The sequence below is a fragment of the Mesitornis unicolor genome, unplaced genomic scaffold, assembly GCF_000695765.1.
Source record: "Mesitornis unicolor isolate BGI_N332 unplaced genomic scaffold, ASM69576v1 scaffold34701, whole genome shotgun sequence".
Taxonomy (NCBI): domain Eukaryota; kingdom Metazoa; phylum Chordata; class Aves; order Mesitornithiformes; family Mesitornithidae; genus Mesitornis; species Mesitornis unicolor.
Window position 1 is genome coordinate 13302 of NW_010165036.1, and position 25503 is coordinate 38804.

General features: G+C 50.4%; 1 protein-coding gene across 1 annotated transcript; it reads right to left on the reverse strand.

Moving 5' to 3' along the window:
• Positions 1 to 13651: 13651 nt before the first annotated feature.
• Positions 13652 to 23601, reverse strand: FECH (ferrochelatase; the record flags this gene model as incomplete). Its single annotated transcript, XM_010194507.1, has 10 exons — positions 13652 to 13786; positions 14688 to 14747; positions 15078 to 15242; positions 16238 to 16345; positions 16901 to 16999; positions 17853 to 17959; positions 18410 to 18544; positions 21769 to 21917; positions 22297 to 22416; positions 23496 to 23601. Coding segments are annotated over 10 exons (1184 nt in total), but the record flags the coding sequence as incomplete, so codon positions are not given.
• Positions 23602 to 25503: the final 1902 nt, after the last annotated feature.

The following is a 25503-nucleotide window of genomic DNA, read 5'->3' on the forward strand; positions in this document are numbered from 1 at the left end:
GAGATACAGGAACCCTGCCCTGGCGTCAGCAGAAAATTGGGGCTTTGTTTCTGGGCTTATGCCAGTAGCTGTAATGAAGTAAGTCCAGACCAACTGTGGAATTATCAAAAAAAGTATCTTCAATGAAATTTTTAATTGTGTCCAAATTGCGGGAGTTCTCACTGTGCAGTTTTATGGCTTAAATTCTCACCTCCATCTCCCAAATGCTGAACCTCAGTCTCACACTGGGAACAGTGTGATCACAGGAAGCAGGGCTGAGGCTGAAGCAAAACGCAGGAGGCTGCTCTGTGCTGGGGACCGCAGGTACACCAACACCATCTTCCCTCCATCTCTGACAAAAATCATCTTCATCTGAGCATCCGAAGCTGTATGATTTTATCCCTGCATCTCTCATGGCCCTGTGTTTCGTCTTCCATTCCACTCTTGCAGGCTTCGATGTAGCAGCGGCCTCAGCAGAGGAGCGTCGGTAGCATACGCTGTGGGGACGTGTATTTGTGTGTCCGTGTATGAGCAGAACGTGTGGTGTATTCTGCCCATACTGAAAAAAACAAACCTGGAATAGATACTTTTATATTCCATATATTTATGAATCTGTAGAGCCGTGTAATGTAACCTGTTCCTTTTATTTATTCTGCGCGAAAGACCACGTGTATGTAGGGACGGTATCCCAGCACCTTCCCCGTTACGCCGTGGGCACAGCCGAGATGGACTCAGCTCTCCAGACCCCTTGGACATTGCCTGGTTGTGCTCGGTGACCCCGGTTGAGAGCTTTACCCCTCTTCCCCAAAGCTGAACCCAAAGACCTGCAAGGACTCAACCAGCAAGTGGCGCCCGCAGCGCAGAGTGGGGAGTGGGGAGCGGGCGCTCCTCTCCCAATGCATGACATGGGAACCCCATGGGAACCACACGGGAACCCCATGGGAACCACACGATAACCACACGGGAACCCCATGGGAACCCTAGGGGAACCACACAGGATCACAGAAGGGCGCAAGCGTTGGACAAAAACCAGTGTTCTTCTTGCTCCTTGCCTAAGGATTTTTACGACACGGGGAAACTTTATACTTGGCCTCCTTTATATTTATTAAGGGGAGTTTTTATTGTTTAGATTTTTTTAAAAAGGCAAAGCTTAAAATGGTTTTATTTTTTTTCCCAGACACTCGTGGGGTTTAACCTAATATATTATCTATCAATGCTGTAATTTATTTAAGTTAGTCTTAGAGTAGGTCCCGAAATCTCTGCTCAGTCTAAATCACATTGAGTTTCATTTTAACTTTAAAACTCGATGGGAATTTTGCCCGAATGCAGGCTGCGGGATCCGTGTTAGTTATTTGTAACTATTTAATTCCGTGATTTATGGGTTCAGTTGGGATTAGTTTTGCTTATTTATCCGTTTACTGCTGTAGCGCATCAGAGATGCGAAGCGTATGTTAGTAAATACACTTAAAAGTTCGTATTGCTTCATAGAGCAGCCAGGCGGGAGGAGAATAACAGCTTCCCTAAAACAGGAGTCTGGGCTTAATTTATTCTTTTAATTGATTTTAATTGCTTAAATATCAAAGTTTAAGTTATTTAATTGTTCCCATCTGCTTAGAAAGTGCGACATACCGTTGTGATGGCACATAAACCTTCCTAATATAACTTATTTATTTAACTTATTCATCACCGCCCGAGGACACACCTCGTATAGCTTTTATTTTTTTATTTAGATTTACCTTTAAAGCTGATTTTCTGTAAGAACAACAGGGCGAATTCTGAGGACAAGCAATGAACATTCAGCCTGAAACTGTGCGTTCAGAAACGACAGGAAAAAAGAAACAGACACCGGGAATCTTTGCCCGAACTTTGCGGCCTCTCAGAACGAGAGCTGGGGACAACCAGTAACGCGCCAAGCAACACGAGAAACCCTTGACCTCGCTGCTTCCGAGAATGGACTTCGTGTGTGTGAAAAAGAGGGAAAAAAAAAAAGGAAAACGAAAAAAAAAAAGGAAAACAGAAAAAGAGAAAAAACCTTTCTATTTCTAGTGAGAACCAAAGAGGCTACCTCACTGACTTTTCCATTTGTAATTTTAATCGTGTTGATGATACCAAAGATACCAAAGATTTCTTTCTCCGCGCGGTCTGCATTTCGCTTGTGCTCTGCCGTAGCTCCGCCTGTCCCTACCCCGTCACCGACCCCCGGACCCCCAGACCCCCGCGCCGCCGCCACCCCCGGACCACGTCCTCGGCGTCCCCAGCTGGGGCTGTGCTGGCCCGGATGCCCTGGGATGCTCCTGCCTCGGGGACACCGCGCAGCAGCAGCGATTAGCGTCAGGAGTTACAATTTTTGGGCACCGCCATGCTCAGATGTAACCCAAGGGGCTGCTCTGTGGCCCCGTGCTGAGGGAAGGGGGTGCTTCCCCGTTTTGGCCACCTGGAGAGCGGGGCAGCGAGCCCTTTGCTCGGCCTGGCCCCGCTGCGCTCTCCTGACCCTCGGGTGCTGCAGTTTGCAATCACAGCTGCCAAATGCAAACCAATTGTTTCTCTCAAGTTAACAATGAACCAAAGCCCCATTAGCATCACGTTCCTAAGTGATCACTTAAAAGCTGTTTTTTTGGCTTTGGGGAACTGGCAGTGCCCCTCAGCGCTGGTTTTTTAGCCCATTTATCCCATTGGTGCCCCTGCTTCTATGCCCTAGGAGCTGGATGGGCTCTGCTGCTCCCACCCTACACCTCTGCAGCACCCACAGACCCCAGAGCAGCGGGTTTTGAGGAAAAAAAATCCTACTCCTCACCCTGCCATTACACTGCAAAAACAAGGTGAGTAGATTTAAAAGAGAAAATAAACCTCGCTCAGATTGCAGGTGCACGCTTTGGTCTGAGCTTTTCCACCCCCGGCGTTGCCTGTGTGGGTGCAGGCGCCCAGATTTGGGGACAACGAAGGGGCGCCGTGGGCTGACACTGCCCCCAGCGCCACACAGACGCTTTAATTCAGTGCTGCCTTCACTCTGCGCTTCTCTCCTGGTTTAAAGTCTGTACGGGCAGCGACAGGGGCTCGGCCAGCGTGCTTTTCTCTCTCGTGTTCCTCAGCACCAAGCTGTATCAACTCTCAGGACACCCCTGGGCCGAGCAGAGCTGCCCCGGCTGGTGACGCCGTCCCCGTCCCATCCCCGTCCCCCTGCGCAGGGGCACAGAGCCCCCGAGCTGGCAGGGCCCCCGCAGCCGCGTTCCCACCCAGACCCGTTCCCCCCCAAAGTGACACTACCACGGGACGAGTGCCTTGCTTGAACCAAAGCGACCGTTTCGCCACTCGAGACCTCTCTGTGCTTTTCTTTTTATTCTTCCTGTGAATACCTCAGCTTCGACTGGGCTGCCGAATCGTACCTGGTGGGCTTTTTGTACTGTGGTGCTTTGCAACGCAGCCCTGCAAAGGACAAACTCCTAATGATACCAAAGGCTCCTCTCCTTCTCCTCCTCCTCCTCCTTCTCCATCTCCTTCTCCTCCTCCTCCTCCTCCTCCTCCATCTCCTTCTCCTCCTCCTCCTCCATCTCCTTCTCCTCCTCCTTCTCCTCCTCCTCCTCTCTCCATGGTTCCAAAGCTTTAATATAAGACTGGGCATGTTGGCAACGCAGACCGTGCAATCCCTTACCGAATTTTTCTCAGATATACCTCATAGAGAATAGTTGTTTAGAGTAATGTTATTATAGCGTATGTAATAAATTATTCACTGTTTCTTTTTTGGTAACTGTGATTTAAAACAAACGAACAACGAAAAAAAATAAAGCTTTATACGTTTTAGGTTGTGCTTTTGTAATAGACGGAAAAGGTGCGCTTAAAAATGTACGTCAGTCTTTCTTCCCGTCGGGTTTGTTTTGTTTATTACAGATTGGGGAAAAGTTGCAGAATGAGCCCAAAGTTTACAGTTTCATATTTTGCTGAAGAAACAATCTGTGTCGATTTGCTCTGTTGAAAAAAAAAAGAAGAAAAAAGAAAAAGAAAAAAAAAAAAGATTATTTTCTACATTTGTGCTACTTGGTCTGAACAGCGAGTTGTTGTGTGACGGTGTAGTTTATCATTAGCAGCTGCCAATCAGCGCTACCGTTGTTATGCATGAGGCAAGCCCTTAGCAGTGTGATGCATCGTGGTTCTTAATGGCAACTTCTTTTTTGGGTTTGGAAATGGGTCTTTCGGTTCGATGTTTATTTCTGCATGGAGCCCGGTACCTGTTGGCAGCGGTGGCGCGGTTGTGTGTACGTCTGAGCCGGGAAAACGCGCACGGTTCTGCCTCGCACCGTTCAGTGCTGATAAGAACCGATGTCTAGATCAGTTCTCATCTGGCCGTGTTTAAACACAGGCCCAAACTCAGTTAAATTTGTATTTGGTTTGGCCAACCGGCAGCTTTCTCCTGGCCAGTTGGATCTGTCAGTCACTCAAAAACACACGTCTCTTCCCAAACGGAGCCAACCGTGTGTGTTTTCCCAGGAACAGGAGTCACTTTGGCTTTATGGCAGACCTGTGGGCATGGCGAGGGGAGCCTTGGTGAGGGATGCCAGTTACGGGGCATCAGCCCAACCCGGCCTGGTTTGGACCCCTTTGGGATATCCCCCGTGTCCCGAGCCAGGGCCATGGCCCCGACCACCGGCCATGCTGACCATGAAGCCAATGACCACCTAAAGCCAGGGACCACATAAAGCAGCCACACGCCCCACATAAAGCCAGTGCCCACGGCCGGGCAGACGCTGGGAACAGGGTGACGGGGGCCACGGGCATCAGGGCAAGGTCGGTGGCGTGGTTATAGCGTCTGTCATTAAGGGTATGGAGATGTGCTCTCGTTAGTGCAAAGAGACTTATTTTTATTTGGCCTTACACAGTAGATTGTGATAATGAAAGCTTTGTAATATAGTCTGATTATTTTATTTTTTTCCTTATTTATCTGCCAAAGACAGTAACGGAAACAAACACTTTAAATAGGTTTTTTGGTAAGACAGTTAATGATTGTAATAGCGTTTAATCTTCCAGAAAGCTTTATACGTTCTTCCGCAATAAGCAGATACGCGTTTCGGCAGACTCGACTCATGCTTGCAGATCCCAGGCACTGCTCGGCTGGCACACGGTCGTGGTGACACCGACACGGTCGTGGTGACACCGACACGCCGAGCTCAGCCGCGCGTCTCAGCCCCAAGGCAGCGGGGGGCACGTGAGCCGCTGGCAGTGGCTCGCTAAGACTTGCCAAGGTACTACTTGTATGACGAAATTTGAGGTCTATTTTATTATGTCCTTTTCTGTCCTTTTTTAACTTCGTGGAAGGTGATCTGTTGAACCGCGTGTAAGCTGAGTTTTTCAGACAAATGAAGTAGCTAAAGAGTGAATGTTATTTTATCATTAAAGGGTTTTTACTCAATGATTTGTGCCAATAGATGTCCTTTATCCTAATGACGAGTATTACATTGCTTTCAAATTTTTATTTATAGCTATTGATGTAAAACCCACACACACACATATTATTTGCCAAAGTTCAATAAAGGAGGAAAACAACGCTTTTGCTTCCTTGTGCGATGAAAAGTTCCTGTTTTGTTTGTTTTTCTGCCTTCCCAGCACCCGGCTGCTCCCCACGGCCCCGTCCCTTCCACTGCACCCATACCTGGGCACAGGACCCCACAGATTGAACCAGGGCTGGGGTGGGGAGGGGGCACCGGGTTTGGGTCTGCAGGCAGGACAGGCAGGGATTACTGTGTTCATTAGGAGGAGGTTAATTACTGGTGTGCAGCCCCTGGCCAGGAGCATTGGGTCCTGCCTGGGGCGTCTCCTGAGGACCCCCTGCCCGAGGAGGGACCAGCAGAGAGGGGGCATCCACCCAGGACCTTTCCTGGTCCAGCGGCCGCTGGTTTTCCCAAGAAAATCCCAAAAATTGGCTCAGTGGGTGGGAACTCGCTGCCTACATGAAGGTGTTTAAAGAAATCACCTTATCTTTACATAAACCATGGACTTGCATGATGTGATGCTTCTTAATTACCCCTCTGTCCGCTGACAGTGGCACCACAGGGGGTTCAGCCCGGACAGTGGCACCACAGGGGGTTCCTCGGGCTGAAATTCCGGGGCGAGGCGAGCGCCCAGGTCTGCGTTCATTCATTCACTGCACCCCACAACGGGCAAGTCTGGCTTTTTTCTTTATCCTCCTCCTTGAGTAATGCCATCGCAAGCAGATCAAGTGCCACGAACAAGGAAAACCACTTTCCTATATTCATCTCTAAAAGAAAAGAAAAAAACCCCATTAAAACGTCCCTTTCCTCCTTACCCTTTTGGCAAGACCCACTGGGGACGCCACCCCCCTGTGCCCACCGGGGCTGTGGGTTTTATTATCTCAAACCTCCCCTCAGCGCCGAGCTTTAACCTTGGGGTTAATGAAAGCACAGCAGCGCTGGTTTCCGTGCCTGCTCCCTTCACACCCCTCTCTGCACCCAGCCGGATCTGCCGTTAATTAAATTGACACTGCTCCATTTAACTTTGCGCGGCGCCCAGCACGGCTGCTCGCATTCCCCTCCACCTTCACCCTATGGCTGGGGACAGCAGGGACCCCCGAGGGAGGGGAGAGACCTGAGACGCCCCCCATGCTCCCCACAGCTCACAGGCCCAGGGCTAAGGATCGCTCTGAGCATCCTGCTCCGGGGGTGACAGAAGGGGCAGCGCAGCCTCACCCCAAATCTGCTGCAGGGAGAGGTGGGGACACGGGAGCCAGTGCCACTGGGGTGGCCGCCAGTGCCAGGGAAGGGGTCACTGACCACTGGGAGGGTAAAAACAACAGCAGAAAGGTGACAGTGATGGCGCTGGGACTGACACAGCCAGGGTAGGGGGCAGGATCAACCCCCCAGGCGCTCAGCAGGGGCACATCTGGCAGCAGGGGCACATCTGGCAGCCAGAGCAGGGCCGTTTCTTTGTGCTGACCAAAGCTCCTGGATTTCCGCCGGACCACGATGCTGCATGGGTGCAGCACAACCGTCGGCTTCTCCTGAAAACGCTTTAACGCTGCAGTGGGGGTGTCAGCGCTGCCAATGCCAGATGCACCCTCTGGAGAAACGCCTCCCAGCTCCTGCACACATAAAACCTCTGCAAGAGACTGCAGGGCGCGTCTCTGAGAGGCGTAATGGCAGGAAGCCATCATCTATTAAAACAGCAGATTAAAACAAACAAGAACAGTTCGGATCACGTTACACATCACTTCCCTCACGCCTGACAGCAGCAGAAATCAAAGGCAGTAAAAGACAATCGTAGACCATAATGGCCCAATAACTCTGCCCTAAAAGCGCTTGTGGGAGTTGGCTGCCAGGGCCCAGGGCGGGCGCGGAGCCACCCAGCACCGCAGGCTGCTCTCACCATCGCCCCTTAAGTGCTCGATTAAGACTTCCTCGAAAATGCAGCGCGCTGGCTGCAGAGGCATCATTAGGCCTCGGTTGCGGGCGATGTTCACACGTTATGGATCATCCTTAAAAGTGACAGGGAGAGAATGACCAAGGGCTCTGGATTCTGCATGGCAGCTCCTGCTCCATCACCCCAGGAGAAAAATCAAGGTCCCCGGCCATGCGCCCACCCTCTGCAGCACCCACCCTGCGTGACACCCACCCTCCGCAGGGCTCTGCTTCCCCGCACTTTGAGAAGCACAAACGGTGCCCACATCTGCTTTGTCTCCTCACCTCATTGCACATCCCAGAGCTGACCCAGGTGACCGTGCATCGCTCCCATCGCTGGCATCCTGGATGTCCACCGCACACCAGCGGTCCCACCAGAGGTTGCAGTGCCCTTCACCTTCCCGCTGCCTGCTCCCAGTGCCCACCACTGGTCCCCATCTGGTGTCTGGGCAGGGGCGGTGCAGAGGTGCGGTGGATTAACACTGACTTCATCCATCAGAGATCCCTGTGCTGCCCATGAAAGATCCCCCCAGTTTCCAGCAACCCACTGACAGACCTCCATCCTCTGCAGGAAAGCTTTCCAGCTCCACCAGTTACCAGGCTGGGAGCACTGGGAAGGAGCAGGGGGTTTGCACAGGACACTGCCTCTGTGTCAAACGTGGGGCATTTTCCTAAAGAAATGTGGAAAACATCTTCCTGGGGCATCTTCTGAAGGAACCTGGACATAGCACGGATCCTGGGGAGCCAATGGAGTTTGCCAGGGCAGACACCAAAGGCCTGGGATGTGCTGCCAGGCAGCGCCATGCTCCTTTTTTCCCCGTTTTTCTTGGAAGTAGCATTTTCTTCCGCGTGAGCACACATGGCAGAGGGAGGGCATACAAATACGCTGACTCTACAGACAACTACAGAGCCTGCGGTGCACTTACAATAAATACCATAACGCCGAGGGAAGGGAAGAGCTCGACGCCTGCAGCGCCTGCGCCCACCTCACAGTGTCCCAGCATTCCCAGGGATCTTACAGAAACACCCGGTTTTTGCCTTGTATTTTCCCACTTCACGCCCACGGTAGCAGCTGCAGTTGGACCAACGCCGAGGCACTGCTGGGGAAGTGCTGCTGCTGGGCAGCGTTGCTGGGCATTGTAGCCGCTGCTGGGGGGACGATGTTTTGACCACCCCCTCTCCCGCATCCATCAGCCCCGCGGTCTGAGAGGGTTCAGAGCCTTTCTGGCCGTGCATTACGTGCCCCAGCATCCCGGCCGGGGGCCGCTGCTATTTATAATGGCTTTTTCCAGGCGCTGCGGCGATGCTTTCAGCTCCGCCGGAGTATTTCTGCTCCCCGCCGCTGTGTCAGGCTTTCCTCGCCACCAGGGAGTGTAAATGTGTCTTCACATGCATTTCCGAGAGACCCTGGAAACCTGGCCATAAATCAGCGGGAGGGAGCGTGGCTCTTTAGTGCTTTGCGGGTAATGGATTTGGACAGCGAGGTAACGAGACCGAGCTCCGGCTGCGAACATCGCATCCTCCACAGCCGGCCCTAATGGGAGGGACGGGCCCTGCAGCTGCCGTCCTTGGGGCGGGTGAGAAATGACCTGCAAATTAAACAGCCTTTTCCTGGCACTGATGAACCCGAATTGAGCAGGAAAAGGCAGGTTTAAGACCTGCTCCAAACTGACGAATCCCCGTGCCAGAGCAGAGCTTCCCATCTCCCCTCCATCCATCCCTCCCCATCGCAGCCGAGTGACGAGAGCTCGCTAATGGATCGGCTCAAGCACACGGCGACTCCCATCGCTGTGCTGGAAAGTAATCAATCGAGCACTTAATTTTTAACGTAAGAAATAAGCTGCCCAGAGACTGTTAATAGACTACTGAATAAATTAACAATCACAGGTGCAACAGTGCAGACCTCCCTTCACCGTCCTCGCCAGCCCGTTTCTTAGGAAAGCGTTCAGTGGGGATTTGGCTGGGACTCATGGGGGGGTTGTTCGTGCACATCTGGGTGCTCCTCTGGGGGCACCCCAAGTCGGAGCCCCTGGTTAAGCCGGGGCGCAGGGGGATCAGCTCTGCTGGGGCATCGCCGTTCAGTTCTCCACAGACCCGAATCACGAGGAGGTCAAACACCACCGCAAAGGGCTCTCACCAAGGACGCACGGCTCAGTCATTTCTTCAAAAAAGTTTAATTGGAATTGCATCCTTATGGCAAAAGACACATAGTAAGGTTATACAAACTGTTTGTGTTACATTACATGGAAGTCCTTGTTCAGTCCAAAACACGTATGTTGGACTGAAAGCAAGTATTTGTACGCATCTGGCATTAAAAAATAAAAGGAACTTGTCTCTCTCTTGCATCTCGCACTTCCCATTGACTTCCAACCCTCGGGCTGTGGCAGAAAGGGAAAGCAAAGCGAGCTTTGAGCCATTCCTAGGGAAATCCCAGCCGTAACACCCCCTTCTCTAGGGAGCAGGTTGGCTCACAGGCACCGTCCAGCACCTTGCATGGTGCAGCACCGCTCCTGGAAGCTGTCACGTTCCCCAGAACGCAGCCAGTAACACGGGAGATTTTACCAACTCCCAACGAGAAAAGCTTCAATGGAACAGAGAAGGAGAAAAGCAAAACAGCAGAGAGTTAAGTCAGGAGAACAGCCCGATCGTAGGAGATTCCTCAAAACCTGCATCTGCTCGTACCAACAAAGCCTTCAGACAGCGCTGCCTCAGCACAGCGCCTAAACTCGCCAACAACCGGGTGCTCTTTGTCAGGGCACAGCAGGATGACAAACACTTGCAAACGGAATGAAGTTCTGCAAAAGGGGCGTAACTGCTAGTGGAAAAATCAAACCAGATTCTGGGGACCAGAGTCTCCTAGATATGGACACTTGCTATGCTCAAACGTGTACATCTTTGCAGTATATATATATGTATATAGCAAATATATATATATATGTTTGAGCACAGCAAGTGTCTGTATCCAACCGGAGCGGGCAGTGCTGGGGATGGGCAGAGCCTGGGCCCTGAGTCAGTAGCACCAAGCACCTAAAACCTGCCAGGGGCAAACAGGAGCTGTAGGGTTACGGCCGCAGCCTCCAAGCAGAAGGCACAGAGGTGGACGAGGCTCCTCTCCTCACCCCAGCCTGCGTTAGCAGCAACAGAGCGAACACACCGACCCCCAGGGACATCTGCTGTGAGAGGAGATGGACCACTTCTCACCACAACACTTCTTTGACCACACACAGCACCTAGGAGACAGCTCGGATGCCTGCAGCTCCATCTGAAGCAAGGTCAGATTCTGCTGTCAGCACGGCCAGAAACCCTCCCAAATAAAAACCTGCTATTAGAAGATCTCAGCAGCAGCAGAATTCCCCCTCCAACCACTCTCAGTTACCTTGATTTCCATTAAAAACACTAAGCAGCACTGCTAGCTAACTGGCTCAGGTAGCTTTTCACCAGGCTTTCAATGCTGCAGCAAGACAAAATCGTGTGTTAAAGAGCAGGACAGCGATATGACATCATCTGCCCAGTGAAGAACCCCACCACCTCCAGGAGATGAGATCTGTCTGCTAAAAGCCTGAAAATTAAATGATTTCAACATTATGGTCTAATAGCAGCAACAGGCTCAGTAATTATCTCACTTGTGGTTAGCACACTAAAAAGTGAATTTTAAATACCTTTTATAACTGGGGACGAACGTAACGCCTCGTAATTAGTGCTGGCTCATATTTTCCACGCTCTCTCCAGGATGGAAATAAAAAGCCAATCCATATTTATAGCATCACAGTGAAATTACCCTTCAGTTTCCAGCTTCGCTCCCAGCCACACTGCTGGTCACCACCCGCATCTGGAGCTCAACGCACCCCTGAGGTGCAGGCAGGAAGGTTTTACAGAACGGGCTGTTGGCCGCTGACCTGTGAGCGTTGAGCAGAGAAATGGGAGCAGAGAAAAGCAGCTCGGCAAGGCCAGCGCCCCCTTCCCACACACACCACAGGCACTGCTCCTCCTTTACACTGATTAAAGCTTTCCCATGAAGACGTCGCCCCTCGCAGCCGATCACCACCCGAGCAAGGCAGGGATCAGGAAAGGGACAAAGAGACGCACACCACAAACTGCCCGGGGGACGGGCACCACAGGAATTTGGGTCCTTTCCACACCAACACGGACAGGAGGACACCCACATGGAAACTGAAACACCTGAAGGCAACCAAAGGTCCTGGAGGGAGCCAGCTTTGTGTTTTGCTACCACCACTGCTCCCATTCAACACCCAACAGCCCCAGCTCTGCTCAGGTCCACAAAAGGGGAAAAGCTGTCCCACAGATTCTCCATGGCTTGGAAACCACACACCTCTGCTGGCCAGAGAGCACTGCAAACACAGCAAGGTCCTGGAAGTCACAGCTCCGGAGCGGGCTCTGGTCGCACATCACCTGCAGACCTGCCCCGGCTCCGGGCTCCCGCGGAGAACAGGCACCGTTTGGAGGAGGAAGGTTGGTGGAGGAAGACTTCTTTATGCCGGGGCAGCGTGGGCAGCAGCGGCGCTGGGCTCTGGCACTGAGGGGTTTGTGTCTCACCACAGCCGCACTGGGAAGCTGCGGTGGGGCAGGGACACCTCAAGGCGCTCAGGCCGTGCCAGGCCGCAGCGAGGCTGTGCAGCAGGATTTGCATCGCTCCACGGCAGTGCTGGCTGATCAACACAGCGTCCATCCGTTTCTTTAGCATCCCACCTTTAATTCTCTCATTAAACAGAACAAGATGCGCCCCTGTAGTACCAACAGAGGCCTATTTCCTTTTTAAGCAACCCTATCCTTGAAAGATCAGAGGTTCAAGCTGTTCATGCCTCAATTACACGAGCAAATCAAACATGAGCAGCACGGCATCTGCTTCTCAAGCGTCACCATCAGCTGAATCATCAATTTACAGAAATCAGCCTGCACTGCCAAAGCCCTGGCGTTTCAGTGCTAATTACAGAAAGTAAACATTTATGCCCACAAAGCCGACCGCGGGCTGCAGACGTACGGCTCAGCCCCACAGAACGGGCCCAGAAAAGGGTTTTCACTCCACTACTTGGGAGCACATTCAGCAGCCCTGATGCACCCAAGCAAGGAGTTCGGCTGGGTTATGGGTGCGCGCTCCCAGCCCACGGTCAGTGCCAAAAACCTGACTCAATTCGGCTTCTGACGGAGGTACGTGTCAGCACACGGCTGCAGCCCGCACGCCTGCCTGCTGTCGGGCATCTGCATGTAAATTACCCCTGACCGATCACCTCGGCTTAAACAACGGCATCAATTAAGCGAGATCAATTGCACCTACGGAACCCCATAGGTATCCCACAGAAACCACAGCGCTGTGGCACGGCAGAAAGCACAGAGCAGATCTATAAACCTTCTGGAGAGCAAGCCTGCCTTCCTAAACTTGCTTAACCCAACAGAGAAAGCCCTTTTTAATGATAATTTTTAAAAGCCATTTCGCTTAAACGATAATCCAGCTTGCTTCAAAACATGCACAGTTTGTTTCAACTGAGGATGTTGTTCGGCACCACCCAAGCAGGCTCATTCCTTCCATTTAATGCTCTTTGAATGCAGGGGCTTTCCTGCAGATAATGAGTCTTTTTTTGAGAAAATGTAAACAAATCTTGTGCGTTCCACTGTCCCGGCTAAGCTTTCACTGGAAGTTTCTGGCAGAGAAAAATAACAAAACCAAACGAAGCCTTATCTTTATGCTGTAAAAAAAAAATTACCCACATTATTTAGAAAGCATCAGCAGTCACCTGATCCTCAAACCCATCTGAAAAACCACTCTTGGAAGAGACAACCGGTGACTCTGCCGGTTACGCAGTACCTTAACACAACCAAAACAAGTAGCATCCTTGGCCTGGAAAGCTGAAATTAATGCACTCGTGACAAAACTGCACACAAATAAATCCCCGCTCAGGAAACAGAAGCTAGAAAAGTTTTTTTTAAGTTTTTCAGTGCGTACTTATGGGCTCGTGCCAAGTCCAGTCAGAGTCAGATGAAACAAGACCTGGCCGCATCTCACAGGATCAAGGCCCTTACTTCCCTACTTTTGACAAACCCTTCTCAAACAAAGAAAACGTAAGAAAAAAACCCCAAAACCACAACAGTCGAGTCCTCCTCGCTGTCAGGTGAGGCTGCAACGCAGAGATGAGGTGTTAAGACTCCAGACTGCCAGCCTGCGAGCACGGGACAGCAGAGCTGCCCATCAGCCCCTCTCCTCCGCGCTGCTTCCCCAGGCCGTTCCCTGCAGGGCCGTTCCCTGCGCGGCGCCGTCACAGCTGCTGGCTGGTGAAGAAGGCTTTGGTCTCCCTGCAGACTGGGTTGACGCAGAGCGGGCAGCACAGCGTCAGCTGCCGGGAGCAGACCTCGTTGGACTGGAGATGCGAGCAGACCAGGTCTGCCAGGGCCTGAAACACAGGGCATTAACACCAGTGGTGAGCAAACCCGGCTGCAGAAAACACAAAATGCTTTAACATCAGTCACGCTGAGTGGTGAGATTGCCAAAGTGTGCATCTTTTGTGCCCCTGCAGCCAAGAAGGCTAACGTCACCCTGGAGTGCATGAGAAGGGGTGGTTGTAGGGCAGAGAGGTTCTCCTCCCCCTTTGCTCTGTCCTGCTCACACCACAGTTGCAATCTTGTGTCCAGTGCTGGGCCCTCAGCTCAAGAAGGACAGGAACTGCTTGAAAGAGTCCAGCAGGGCCACAAAGTGATGGAGGGAGGGGAGCATCTCCTGCTGAGGAGCGGCTGAGGGAGCTGGGGCTCTTGAGCTTGGAGCAGAGGAGACTGAGGGGTGCCCTCATTCCTGGGTCTCCATTTGGAAAGGGCAGTGTCAGGAGGAAGGAGCCAGGCTCTGCTCTGGGCTGGCCAATGCCAGGACAAGGGGCAATGGTCCCAAGCTGGAGCACAGGAGGTTGAAGCTGCAGATGAGGCCAAAGTTTGTGAGTGTGAGGGTTCTGGAGCATGGCCCAGGCTGCCCAGAGAGGTTGTGGAGTCTCCTTGTGTGGAGACACCCAAAGCCCTGGCCGTGTTCCTGTGTGACTGCTCTGGTGATCCTGCTCTGGCAGGGGTTGCACTGGGGGAGCTTTCCAGGGCCCTGCCAACTCCGGACATCCTGTGTGATTCTGTGCATTCATCGGAAACCCAGAACAAACCATGGTAAAAGAAAACACTCCATGGTACACAGATCAAGCACAAGGGTTTCCATTTTGACTCTTAAACCCAAAATACTTTAAAACGACAAGAAGACATCCATAATCTAGGAGAAAACACACAACTGCAAACTTACAACCATCGCAACAAAGAGGATACCTTGGAGAACAGTGGATTGCCATTGAGAGACTCTGCTCTTCTGATATTTTCAACTCCACACTGAACAAAAAGAAAGAGAAAAGAGGTTAAGTCTGCAAGATCCCTCACTAGCCAGCCTTCCAGAGTCTTCCTTTCCACTTCATTCAGAAACGTCCCCAGAAATGGCAGAATTAAATGCAATATCGTGTTTTGTTCAATGCAGAAAAAGTAACTATGATGCAAAATTTCACCCTGCTGCTAAAAATCCAACCACTCTTTTTAGTAAGGATAGCGGTGGATTAGCGTCCCAAATCATACTGCAAAAAGCGACTACAAAGCAAAGTTCAAAACAGCAAAAGTAATTTCTGAGCACCACTACCCAAACAGTTATAAAAACTACAAGACGTTTACCTCATTTGCTAAAACTTGGGAATACTCAATATCCAGCTCGTAAAGCGTTTCAATGTGGTCACTTGTGAAGGCTATGGGGACCAGCAGCATGTTCTTCTTTCCCCTTTGGCACAGCCCTTTAATGGTCTCATCGGTCTGCGGGCCAAGCCACGGCATCGGTCCAACCTGTGAGAAGGCAGTGTGAGAATTAAAAAAATTATATGTTTTTTTAAAAGGAACAAATCATTCTTACAAAGAACACCCCAATTTTCTTAAGCAGGACAACACAGACCCAAGTATGTGCAAGACGGAGCCACTTATTCATATTTCCCTGCTTTTAACTGCATGTCTCACTTTCTCCATCACATTTTTACAGAGACACACTGTCCTGCCATTTAAATCCCAAGGAAGCAGGACCTGGGCTGGCCTAAATGAGCCTCTCATTAAAATAAATGGAAGTTTAAATACAGGTCTACTGTTTTCAGCTCAATAAAACCCCGACCCCTGCTGCACAGGGTTGAAAGCCTTTGCAGAGGTTACCACTCCAGATGTGGCAATCTGTCCTCATCCCTTTCCTGTCCTTTCCTGTACGTGGTGCTGATGTAGCAGAATACACAGCTTTAAGAACAAGACATCACTGGCATGATAGGTGTGACGCTTCTGAGACATAAGGCTATTTCTACCATAAAATTCTGGTAAAAGTTATGTTCCTTGCTATTTGCAGCAGTAATAATAAGTACAAAGTAATGCAAGCCCTCCTCGTCAAGAATAACGAAGCCTGTTTGGATTAGGCTATTATTATTGCTGAGAATGTCTACTTCACAGTGATGGCTTCAGAAAAATTGCTCAGAGGGCCTCAAAAAGCAACACCTTAAAAAACCCCAGTGAGTGCTCAGTTCTTCCTCCTGACAGAGAAAGACAAACGCCAAACTACATGTTATGAGATCACAGGTTTTCTAATGGGCACAATAAAATCTACTTTTAAATGATGCAATATACAAAAAAGGTGAGAAACTGTGGATAAATATCTGGAAAGACTGAACTTGAGCACAAGTTTGGGATTCTGTTCTAGCAGAAAGGCTTGCTGAAAATCGGAATAAAGGCCCTGAGGTTAGGATCTCCTGAAGGTGGAAGATCACAACCTCCACCACCTGCAGAGCCTCCCAGCCCTGAGCACGTACCTTGGACTGCCACACCAGCCTGTACGGGTTGGAGTAGTTCAGCTTCTCCATGACCCTCTGCACAGTGGCTCCCACTTCCTGAGGGTACGGATCACCACGGTTCACCACCTTCAACACAAACACCAGACCTTTTACAGGTACTCCTCCTCCTCCCCATGAGGAAAGACAGGTTATTCTATCTCTGTGTACAGATATGGTTACATTTCAGTGACAGACATTTCAAAAACATGCTCCAAGAGCCCTTTCACTGCAGTTGCTGGTTGCTGACAGAGGATCAAGTCGTTTACTGCAACCTTGCAAAGACTGTACTTTCATTCCTGCAGGGACAGCATCATTACTGCTTCTACTAGATCTCCCCTGCGTTACCATCCAGTTTTTGCTGGGAAGTTCGTGAGGCCATGGCCGCAGCCTGACCCACCCCAGCGCCCCATCTCCGGCAGTGGCCAGCAGCACAGACCTGTGAGCGTGAGGAGAGCACCCACAGCTCCCACACCTCGCCTTCAGCTCCCACCCACAGCTCCCTAACTCACCTTCCTATTTCTGTTTCCCTGGCACTTCCATGACTGGCCCTGCCCCACGGGTGTGCGAGCCACACACCCTCTGCTGAGCCCACCCGGTGTGACCCTGGTCCAACAAGGGCAGAAGCGGCGCGAGGAAACTCACAGACATGGGCAGCGAGTGAGCCGAGAAGAGGATGACGACGTCTTTCCTTTTGTCAGGTGGAAACAGGTTCAGCTCCTTTTGTATGTGATCGGTGAAGCACTGTTCAGAAAAGACAAAGCAAAGAGCTGAATCAGAGCCACTGGGAGGCATCGTGTGCGCTCCAGCGACACGAGAGAGGCAGCTCTGACGTTCCAAAATTACCTTTTGGTAAGCATGGGGCAATAGTGAGGGACAGCAGGCATTACACACCATCAAGTACACAGGTATTACACACAGCCCCCTGGGCCCACTGTGGTCCTCCCAATGCTTTTTGGATGCTGGCAGCAAACCAAGAGAACCATGGACCTGCTCTGAGCAGGAACCTGGACTGGAGACCTCTAGAGGCTCCTTCCAGCCAACGCTGCTATGATAACAGCTGCGTTTTTAAAAGAGGAGGTGTGTGGTCATCACTTTCACACCATCCTTCTGTCATTTCATACACAGGAGACATTTCATTACTGTAACTAAAACGTACTCTCACATTGAAGCATTCCTTCATTCTTCTCAAGTATTTATCTTTTTTTTTTAAATAATATATATATAAATACAGCCTAAATCAGCGAACAGGTTGATCTTTTAGTACCTTCTATAGCTAAAACTCTTGTAAGCTTTGTTAGAAGCTAAGACTTGATCTAAGTGAAGCATTTCCTCTGAATGCTTCTGTTGGTTAACGTTACACTGTGTTTCTTCTGGTAGCAGATATTTCTAAAAAGGAAACTCAGTAACCTCTGTATTGACTTAGTTCTTTGTTGTTTTAAAGTCAGCTGGCAATGCAAAGATACCAAGTTTCTCCTGCATCAACCATCAAACCTAAGAAAACCCCAGGGAATGCCAATTTGATAACACATCAGAGCTGCTCGGTTCACACCTCTCACCGACTGCTGACTTCAAAGGCTCTCATTCAAATCCATACCTGAATGAGAAGGGGATGTGTAGGCCACCGGTCAATTATGCTCCACTTCATCTTTGGCTTCTGCCCTTTCTTGTTGTAGTAGCGATAAATGGCATTTAAACTGCTTCCTGAAATGCAGAGAACCAAGAACATAAGTTCAGCCAAGGCATGAGCAACCTGTCAGATGAAAACAGCTTTGCAGCAAGGTATTATAGTATTTTTAAATGCTGCATATTTAAAATGCAACTGTAAACCAGAACTGAGAGCCTCAAATGGGAACAATTGCACCACAGTTCATACAAAGTGCAAACCAAGACCAATTTGCTAAACCATCCTTCAACAGAAGAGCAATTCTTGTTGTAGTTTCCATGAAGAAAGCTTGCTCAGCTGCGTTCCTGAGCCTCAGTTCATGTTATCCCACAAAAACAACGGTAAACAAAGTTAGTTTGAAAGTTTCTACCTAAAATTCGGCACGACAGTGAATACAGAGGAGCTCACATGGGCAATGAAGCCCGAGGAAGGGCAGACAGGACAGGTTGTGCTCACACTGCTCACGCTCGGCCCTGCCCGACGCTCACCGGTGGTGGAGCAGCTGTACTGGGGGTACTGGGTGAATGCGATGGCCCTCTCCACGCCGTCCTTCTCCATCTCCTCAATGGCTTCTTCTGTCAGAGGATGCACGTAGCGGAAGCCAATGTAGTATTTGTGGGGTGCTGCCAGCCACCGCACAGCAAAACAGAAGCAGGGAGAAAAGAGAACTCTCAGTAACACCATTAACAGGTACAGTGCAGAACTTGCTGATCACTTTCTGGCTACTTTTCTAAATCGCTGTCATATAAACACATCTTTCTTTGCCCAAGTGTTTTTCTAGTAGCTCACTGTGCTGTTATTAGAATTGAAGTGACTATACCGCTGTTTTTTCTGCAGGAAGCATCGCTCCTCTCATTTCACTTAGCTGAGCAGAGGCGTGGTTTCCAGACTGCGCAGAGCTCTGACGTTTTACTGGGCAAGCTCTGATTTAAAGGATGTGTGGGTAAAAACGTGTCACCGTGAGATGCTAAATGAACACCAGACCAGATATAGACATGCTGCGGGCTTCCTAACAGCAGAGCTCAACTTGCTCACTGAAATCACGTTTCAAACACACCAGTGTAATTAAAATGCCAGAACCTCAGGAAAGAGGAGGCTCTCTCCATTCTGCCGCACAAAAGGACACACATTGATTAAACAGTTTGCACACTCCAGGGAATTTTATTTACATAAACTTTCAAATATAACTGGGCTGCGATTTTGCGTGTCAGCATCGAGATACTCTACAGAGCTCAGCTTCAGTGGGTCCAATTTTCCAACAGGAAAGGCCCTGCACCTCACAGACATCAGCTGCCTATAAGGCACTTGAAGAAAATCAGCTCATTTTAAGGGACGCATGTTCTTTCATTCTAGTTTCTGGAGGTTTTGTTTTCTTCATAGAAATTTTCATCCCTTTAAACACTATTTTGGAGGCCATACTGTTCTTTCCAAGGACAACATTTTATGTTTTTCCACTTTCCATCTCTATCTTTTGGGTGTCTGGTTTGGGGACTGTGCCTGGGTTAGGGGCGGGAGGAGGGGGAGGTTTGCTGCTCCGTTTTGTGGGTGGGTTTTTGTTTGGTTTGAAGCAGAGCCCAGCGGCTCCTGGGAGAACAAAAGCAAAGTTTCTCTGTCAGGTTTCCGGGTCACCAGCTCTGAAACAGCATTTCCCAGGGCTTTGAGGGAGCAGATGTGCCTGCTTGGTCCCCGCTCCCTACGCTGATGCCGGATTCAGAAAACAGGTTTGGCCAGCCCAGCTCTCCGCAGGGGCCAGCAGAGCTCCCAGCTGGGAGCAGCAGCAAAGAACGACCCATCTTCAGGGCCCCGGAGACAGTAACCCCAGACACATTTCTAAATAGCAGTAAAACCAAGACCTGACTAACCAGAGCACAGACAAGTTTAACCTGGGAAAGGAAATTCTGGGAAAAACACATCGACTTGGAAACTTCTGGCAATACTCTCAGCGTTATGCTTTGTCCTGGACCACAGGCAGCAGAGCAGAGATTTCCATGTCTGTATAAATATTCACTTTGTTGTTACAGTTCAGTCAGAACAACTGCAAATACGACAGCTCCTTCCACCAAATGATGCCAATCTAAAGAAACAACCTGGCCCCCTCGTCCTGTGAGTGTTCATTCTGTTGACAAGGGAATCTCACCTAAAATACAGCTTACAGCGGTTCTCAGTACTTGTTACAATTAAAAACCATAAAAAAGCAAGATATGCCTTCCTGAAATGTAATTACCACTGCAAGACATCAGCCTACTTGATGCCACCACTGAAAAACAAGCCCCAACAACAGAAATGGATTTTCCTGTCATCATCTTTGTGTGATTCATTCGCACAGACGACTGAGCCTGCCCAGCCCCACTCACTCAGAAAGGAGGAACTCTTGTTCATTTTCAGACCCAGCCTGCAACAATACAGCTTCACTTTTAAATCATGGCGTTCCCAGATGACACGGGTGAGGCTGTTTATTTACTACTTTATACTGGTCCCACTGCTGACATGTAAGGTACATGTCAGTAAATAGATTAATAGATTAATTTGTGTAGGTTAAAGGGAATTTCACAGGTGGGTACTGATACTGTCAACGCGAGCTCTTCACCAACTGCAGCTACAAACTCTACGCCCCAAAAGCAAAGGTAAAGGTAAAAGGTGCATGCAGAGAATTTCTCTGCCACGTGTTCCAAGTCTCACCACCACAACCTGCGAGTTACTCATTAACAGGGCCCAGTGCTCCCAAAGGGCTATGGTGAGCACACAATATTCCCAAACACACAGCTCCCTCTGGACACCAACTGCGATTCGGGAGCTGCACAGTAGTGGGTACTGCTGCAAGGTTACTCAAAATGCTCAAGGAAATGGTCAGCACTCAGTTCAATGGTTACCATGTCCAATTTTTAAAACTGCAGCTACCATTAGTAATAAGGTGGTCCCCAAATGAGTTATCAGGCGTAAGAACCGTGCAGAGGTGGGTGTGACTCCACAGCAAGCTGTCACCAAACAAAAGCAAGCGGGAGTGGTACACTGAGGAGAGCAGATAACATTTCTCAGCTTTATCCTCAGGACCTGGTGCAAGCCTGGCCCTTCAGGGGCTGCCACTGATAAAAACACCACTGACACGGATGCTGCAGCCTGGTGTGGTTTTGGCTTCAGGCTTTGACTCACCAGGGGCCACTGCTGGAATTAAGCTAGAGAGCAGCGTCCATGGAAAAAAGGCGCCTGCACCCGTTCCCATCACAGCGGTGCCACCAGGCAGCCTGGCACAGGGTGAGCCGTGCAGGTCACAGCTCCTCGTGGTGAGGGGTGAGGTTCAGAGATTCGGTGATCCCAAGAGAGGGCAGGAAGTTGCATCCGCCTTACATCAAGGAAGAACAGGCAAAGCCAGTATCTGCTGCCACCCAAGGCAAGCTGTTAGGCCTTATCTCCTGCTCAGGTCCCAGGGTGGGGAGGACTGCTATCACCCAACCAACCCTGCAGCATTCAGCTATGAGACCTTGTCTCTTCTCCCAGCTGACCTGCCCTTCAGTCCTGAAATCAGCCCTAATTACATTAAGTCTTTTACCCATTATTAACAGTTACAGATTCAAAGCCTCAAAAGCTGGGGATACATCCAAGCACTAATTGCAGAGGGACATTTCAGAGGAAGGAAAGACACCCGTGGTGCTGGAGAACAGCGAGGCTCCTGATGCTCTCAGTCGCCCGTTCTCCAGGCTCAGGCTGGCACAAGGCAAACACAAGGCCTTTGTGGTGGTGAGCTCTGGCTCGGAGCTGCTCTGCATCAGATGGTCCCTGCACCCTGTTTTACAAGCATATACTTCCAACACGAGACACAAGACCCTTAACAAGCGTGGTGAAGAGGTACCTGTGTGAGGAGACATGCTGTCCAGCAGCTTCACCATGCCTTCTCCCTGCACCGCCGTCCACTTCTTGATCGGTGATCCACCTCCAATCCTGCTGTACTGCTCCTGGATCTTCGGTGTGCGGCGTTTGGCAATGAACGGTGCTAATTTACTGGAACAACCAGAAGGTACACGTCTTAACATCATAACCCAAATCACCACCCCTCTCCCCAAATCTCTTTGCTGCAGTGGGTTTTCCGTGGCTATCTCCCCAAATTATAGCAAACCAGCACTGCATGGCTTGTCTAATGTTATAGTGCAGCTTCCTAAGCTTACTAGGTGACAGGAAACCACATACGGCAATGAGAAGAGACTGATTTTGGCAGGCCTACTTCAAGAGAATTGTAACACCCTTCCCTGCACTGCCTGGTCCCAAGATGAAACAGTCTCAAGAAATGCTGACATAATCAGCAGTCAAATGCCTGAGCCTACAGCCAAAAGAAGCAACCCCCAACGCTGACTGTAACGCAGGAATTCACCGCGTTTCTCACTTTTGAGCTGGAAGTGTCATCAGATCCCTGTCCAGGAAGAGGCGAAGTAAGAAATCGTGCACATCATCCAGCCGCTCTGGACCTCCCATGTTCAACATCAAGATCCCAGTCTTGGGTTTCCTGCGTAAGCAAGACAGATTTCAAATCCTAGTGACCTACAACATTTTATCATTATTATTATTACAAAACAATCAGCTTTGTCTTTTGCAAAAGCATCATCAGAGGCTCATCCTGCTTATGTAAGAAAATAAACTACGAGCACGAGTAGCCAGACAACAGGTATTTGCATGATCTTCACATTTTCAAAAAAGCACTCACTTTGCAACCGAGTTTGACTGGAAATATAAGGAGAAAGTTATCTGGCAGCTGAAGGCTGTGAGGGAGGTTATACACAGGGTCTAAGGCACCATCTCGGCTGCAGATCCCAGCCAAGGCAAGCAGCAGCTTCCTCAGAAGACAGATGAGCCACCCACACAGGGCTTGGTCTTCATGACTCTGGAGGCACATCTCACCCCCTAGAGCAGTGGAAGCAGCCAAGAGCCACTCCACACACAAGACAGGCGCAAGGTTTTGTTTGGGTTGTTGTTTTGGGGTTTTTCCCCCCCACAGTGCATTTTCTATGCAGGTGCAGGTCCACCACTCTGTTCTAATGGTGGTACCACCTCTGACAGAAACAGCTGCTCCCACCCAAGAGGTGCATTTCCCCATTGAATCCAGAGACCAGGATCTGCACAGGGAGCTTTGCCCCACTCTTGTTCAAGCCAAAGCCTTACAGGGGGGCACTGAGAGGGGCCTGAGCCTGTCTCGATGGGTCAGGGCCTGTTTCCATTCCCTTATTTCTTCCTGAAGCGTGCGTCAGAAGGTTGCTGAATAAAACCCAGGAAGCAGGAACCAGGATCTCCAATAATAACATCCTACTGTTTGTTCTGCTGCTGCTCCTGCACTGCCCCAGGCCTCACCATGTCCTGCAGAGCAGGGCAGGCAACCCTCACCCACAGAACTGTGAAAACAAGAGGCTCGCTGCATGCAGCAGCCAGATAACAGCAATCACACACCACAAAAACCGAGATCAGGCTCCGTGACTGCCACATTTTACTACATAATCAGCTTCACAGCGCAAGCGAAGCAGCACGCCGTATCGGGGAGAGACAGGGCGAGGAGAGCAGGTCACACCTGCCCAGACCTCGCTGCAAACTCACCGCACTTCTGGCTGGATGTGAGGTTTTGCGCTTTCCGTCACGGCGGCCGCAGTTGCCTGACCCCTCCATCGTACCGGGACCCTCAGCTGGCTGCTGCTTCTTACAACTGGAAGAAAGATAACAGCACATTGACAACCTCGCACCGGGCTGAGGGGGCTCTTCACCAGATAGGCACTAATCCCTCCACAGCCACATCAATGCACTCGGCAGCACCACGCTGCTTGGCATGTTCTTCCTTAAGCTCCCGGCCCTGGAATCAAAGAAAGTCATGAAATTGCAAGCTTCTGCCCTTCTTTAAACACTCCACACTAGCAGCTTTGCGGATACCAGGCACTAATCTAAAACCAACCCGATCTCACTGATCTTTAAGCTCCAATCATAAGGTCAAAATAACCGATCTCCAGACAAGAGAAGCGATGTGGGGCTGGCACATGAAGGAAGCAAGTGTGTCAAGCTACGTAACTCCTCCTGCTAGGGGCACACCTGGGTAACTCCAGACAAGCCGAGTATTTCCACACCACCTCTACAATGCAGGTTACACATCACTAATTTAGGGTGCCCAGCACACTCCAGCAACACGGGTCAGCACTTGCAAGCCACAGGCACACGGCTCCTTGGTCTGACCCCATGTCGGTACCTGAGCAGCCACATCAGAGCCCATTTACCCAGGGACGTGGGCAGCCGCCTTTATCCCTGCCCAGGCTTCTGTTATTCCTGGATGTCAGCACCAGCCAAACCCAGGACGCTTTACTTCCCACATGCTGGTTACAGTTGGCTTTTTCAAAAGCACGCTTTGCTTTCCTCAGGGTTCCCTAGTCATTACACGGTATTTCTTAGCACAACAATAGTGTGAATTGCCCGAGATGAAAACAATTGCTAAGCTGTGCATCCCTGGCTCTCCAGCATTGTGCGGTGCCACACTTCCCTCGTCAGACGGCGGGAGCTCCAGCAGCAATTGAGCCCCACAGCACAGACCTCTGCAGCCGCCAGTGCCCCCGCTGAGAGGAGCATCTCACGGTTCACAGGTCCCTAATAGCATCCTGAACAGGCACTGAACGCCCTCAAAACCTCCTGAAATCAATGACAGTGAAGAGCGTAAGCTCCTTATTGGGGATTACGAGTGTGCAGCTGTGGACGCCTGCATCTGCGGCAATATAAAAGGCTGCAGACTGAAGCACTTCAGATCAAGCATCGCTGACGCCTGAAGGACTCTTCAAATATTCATAGTCTTCTTCCAGTTTTTAGGTTATTACGTCTTGAAGCACTGACACTACATAATGCGTAAAATACACAGAACAATAAAAACAGAATTTTCAATGGCTGTATTGATCCTTCTGTGCTGTAAATAATACCGGAAAGCGTTTGTTTTACTTTAGGTGAGGACTGTGCACGTTGCCATCTGCATCACAAAGCACATGGGGCAAACTGCATAGGACGTGTGGCGACAGCGATTCCAGCTCGACGGGGCAGCGGTAAAAGCGATCTTTTGTAAGTTTTAGAAATGGCATCATCGCATGAGCCCCTGCAGCTGAGGCACGACCAAAGCGGTCCCCACTTCCAGCGGTCGGTCTCAGGGTGCTGGTGGTGGGTACACGGAGCTGCTTCATCACAGCAGCAGCTGGGTAACGCGTTATTTTTACAAAGAGCGAGGAAAAGAGCTCCTGTCGAAGGAGCGCACGCCTGACTGCGTGTGGTAACGCCTGCAGCACAGCGGTGTCTGTACGCAGGTGTCTGTACACAGGCAGCGAGGTAACGGCTGAGGACAGCCCTGAAACCGAATCCAAGCCCATTTATCATTCACACCTCCACACCTGCCCTGCCTCTGAACGCACAACCTGAACTGTTAACCGGGGAGGATGCTTACACAAGCGCTTTCTAAAGAGGAAAGCGCCTCTTTTCAAATTAAAGTCTGCGGCGGGGGCTTGTGCAGACCGCAGAATAACAAACCGAGCCCGAGAGCAGCCAACGCCAAATTTCTCTCCCCAGTAGTGCCCTCGGCTCGTTTAGA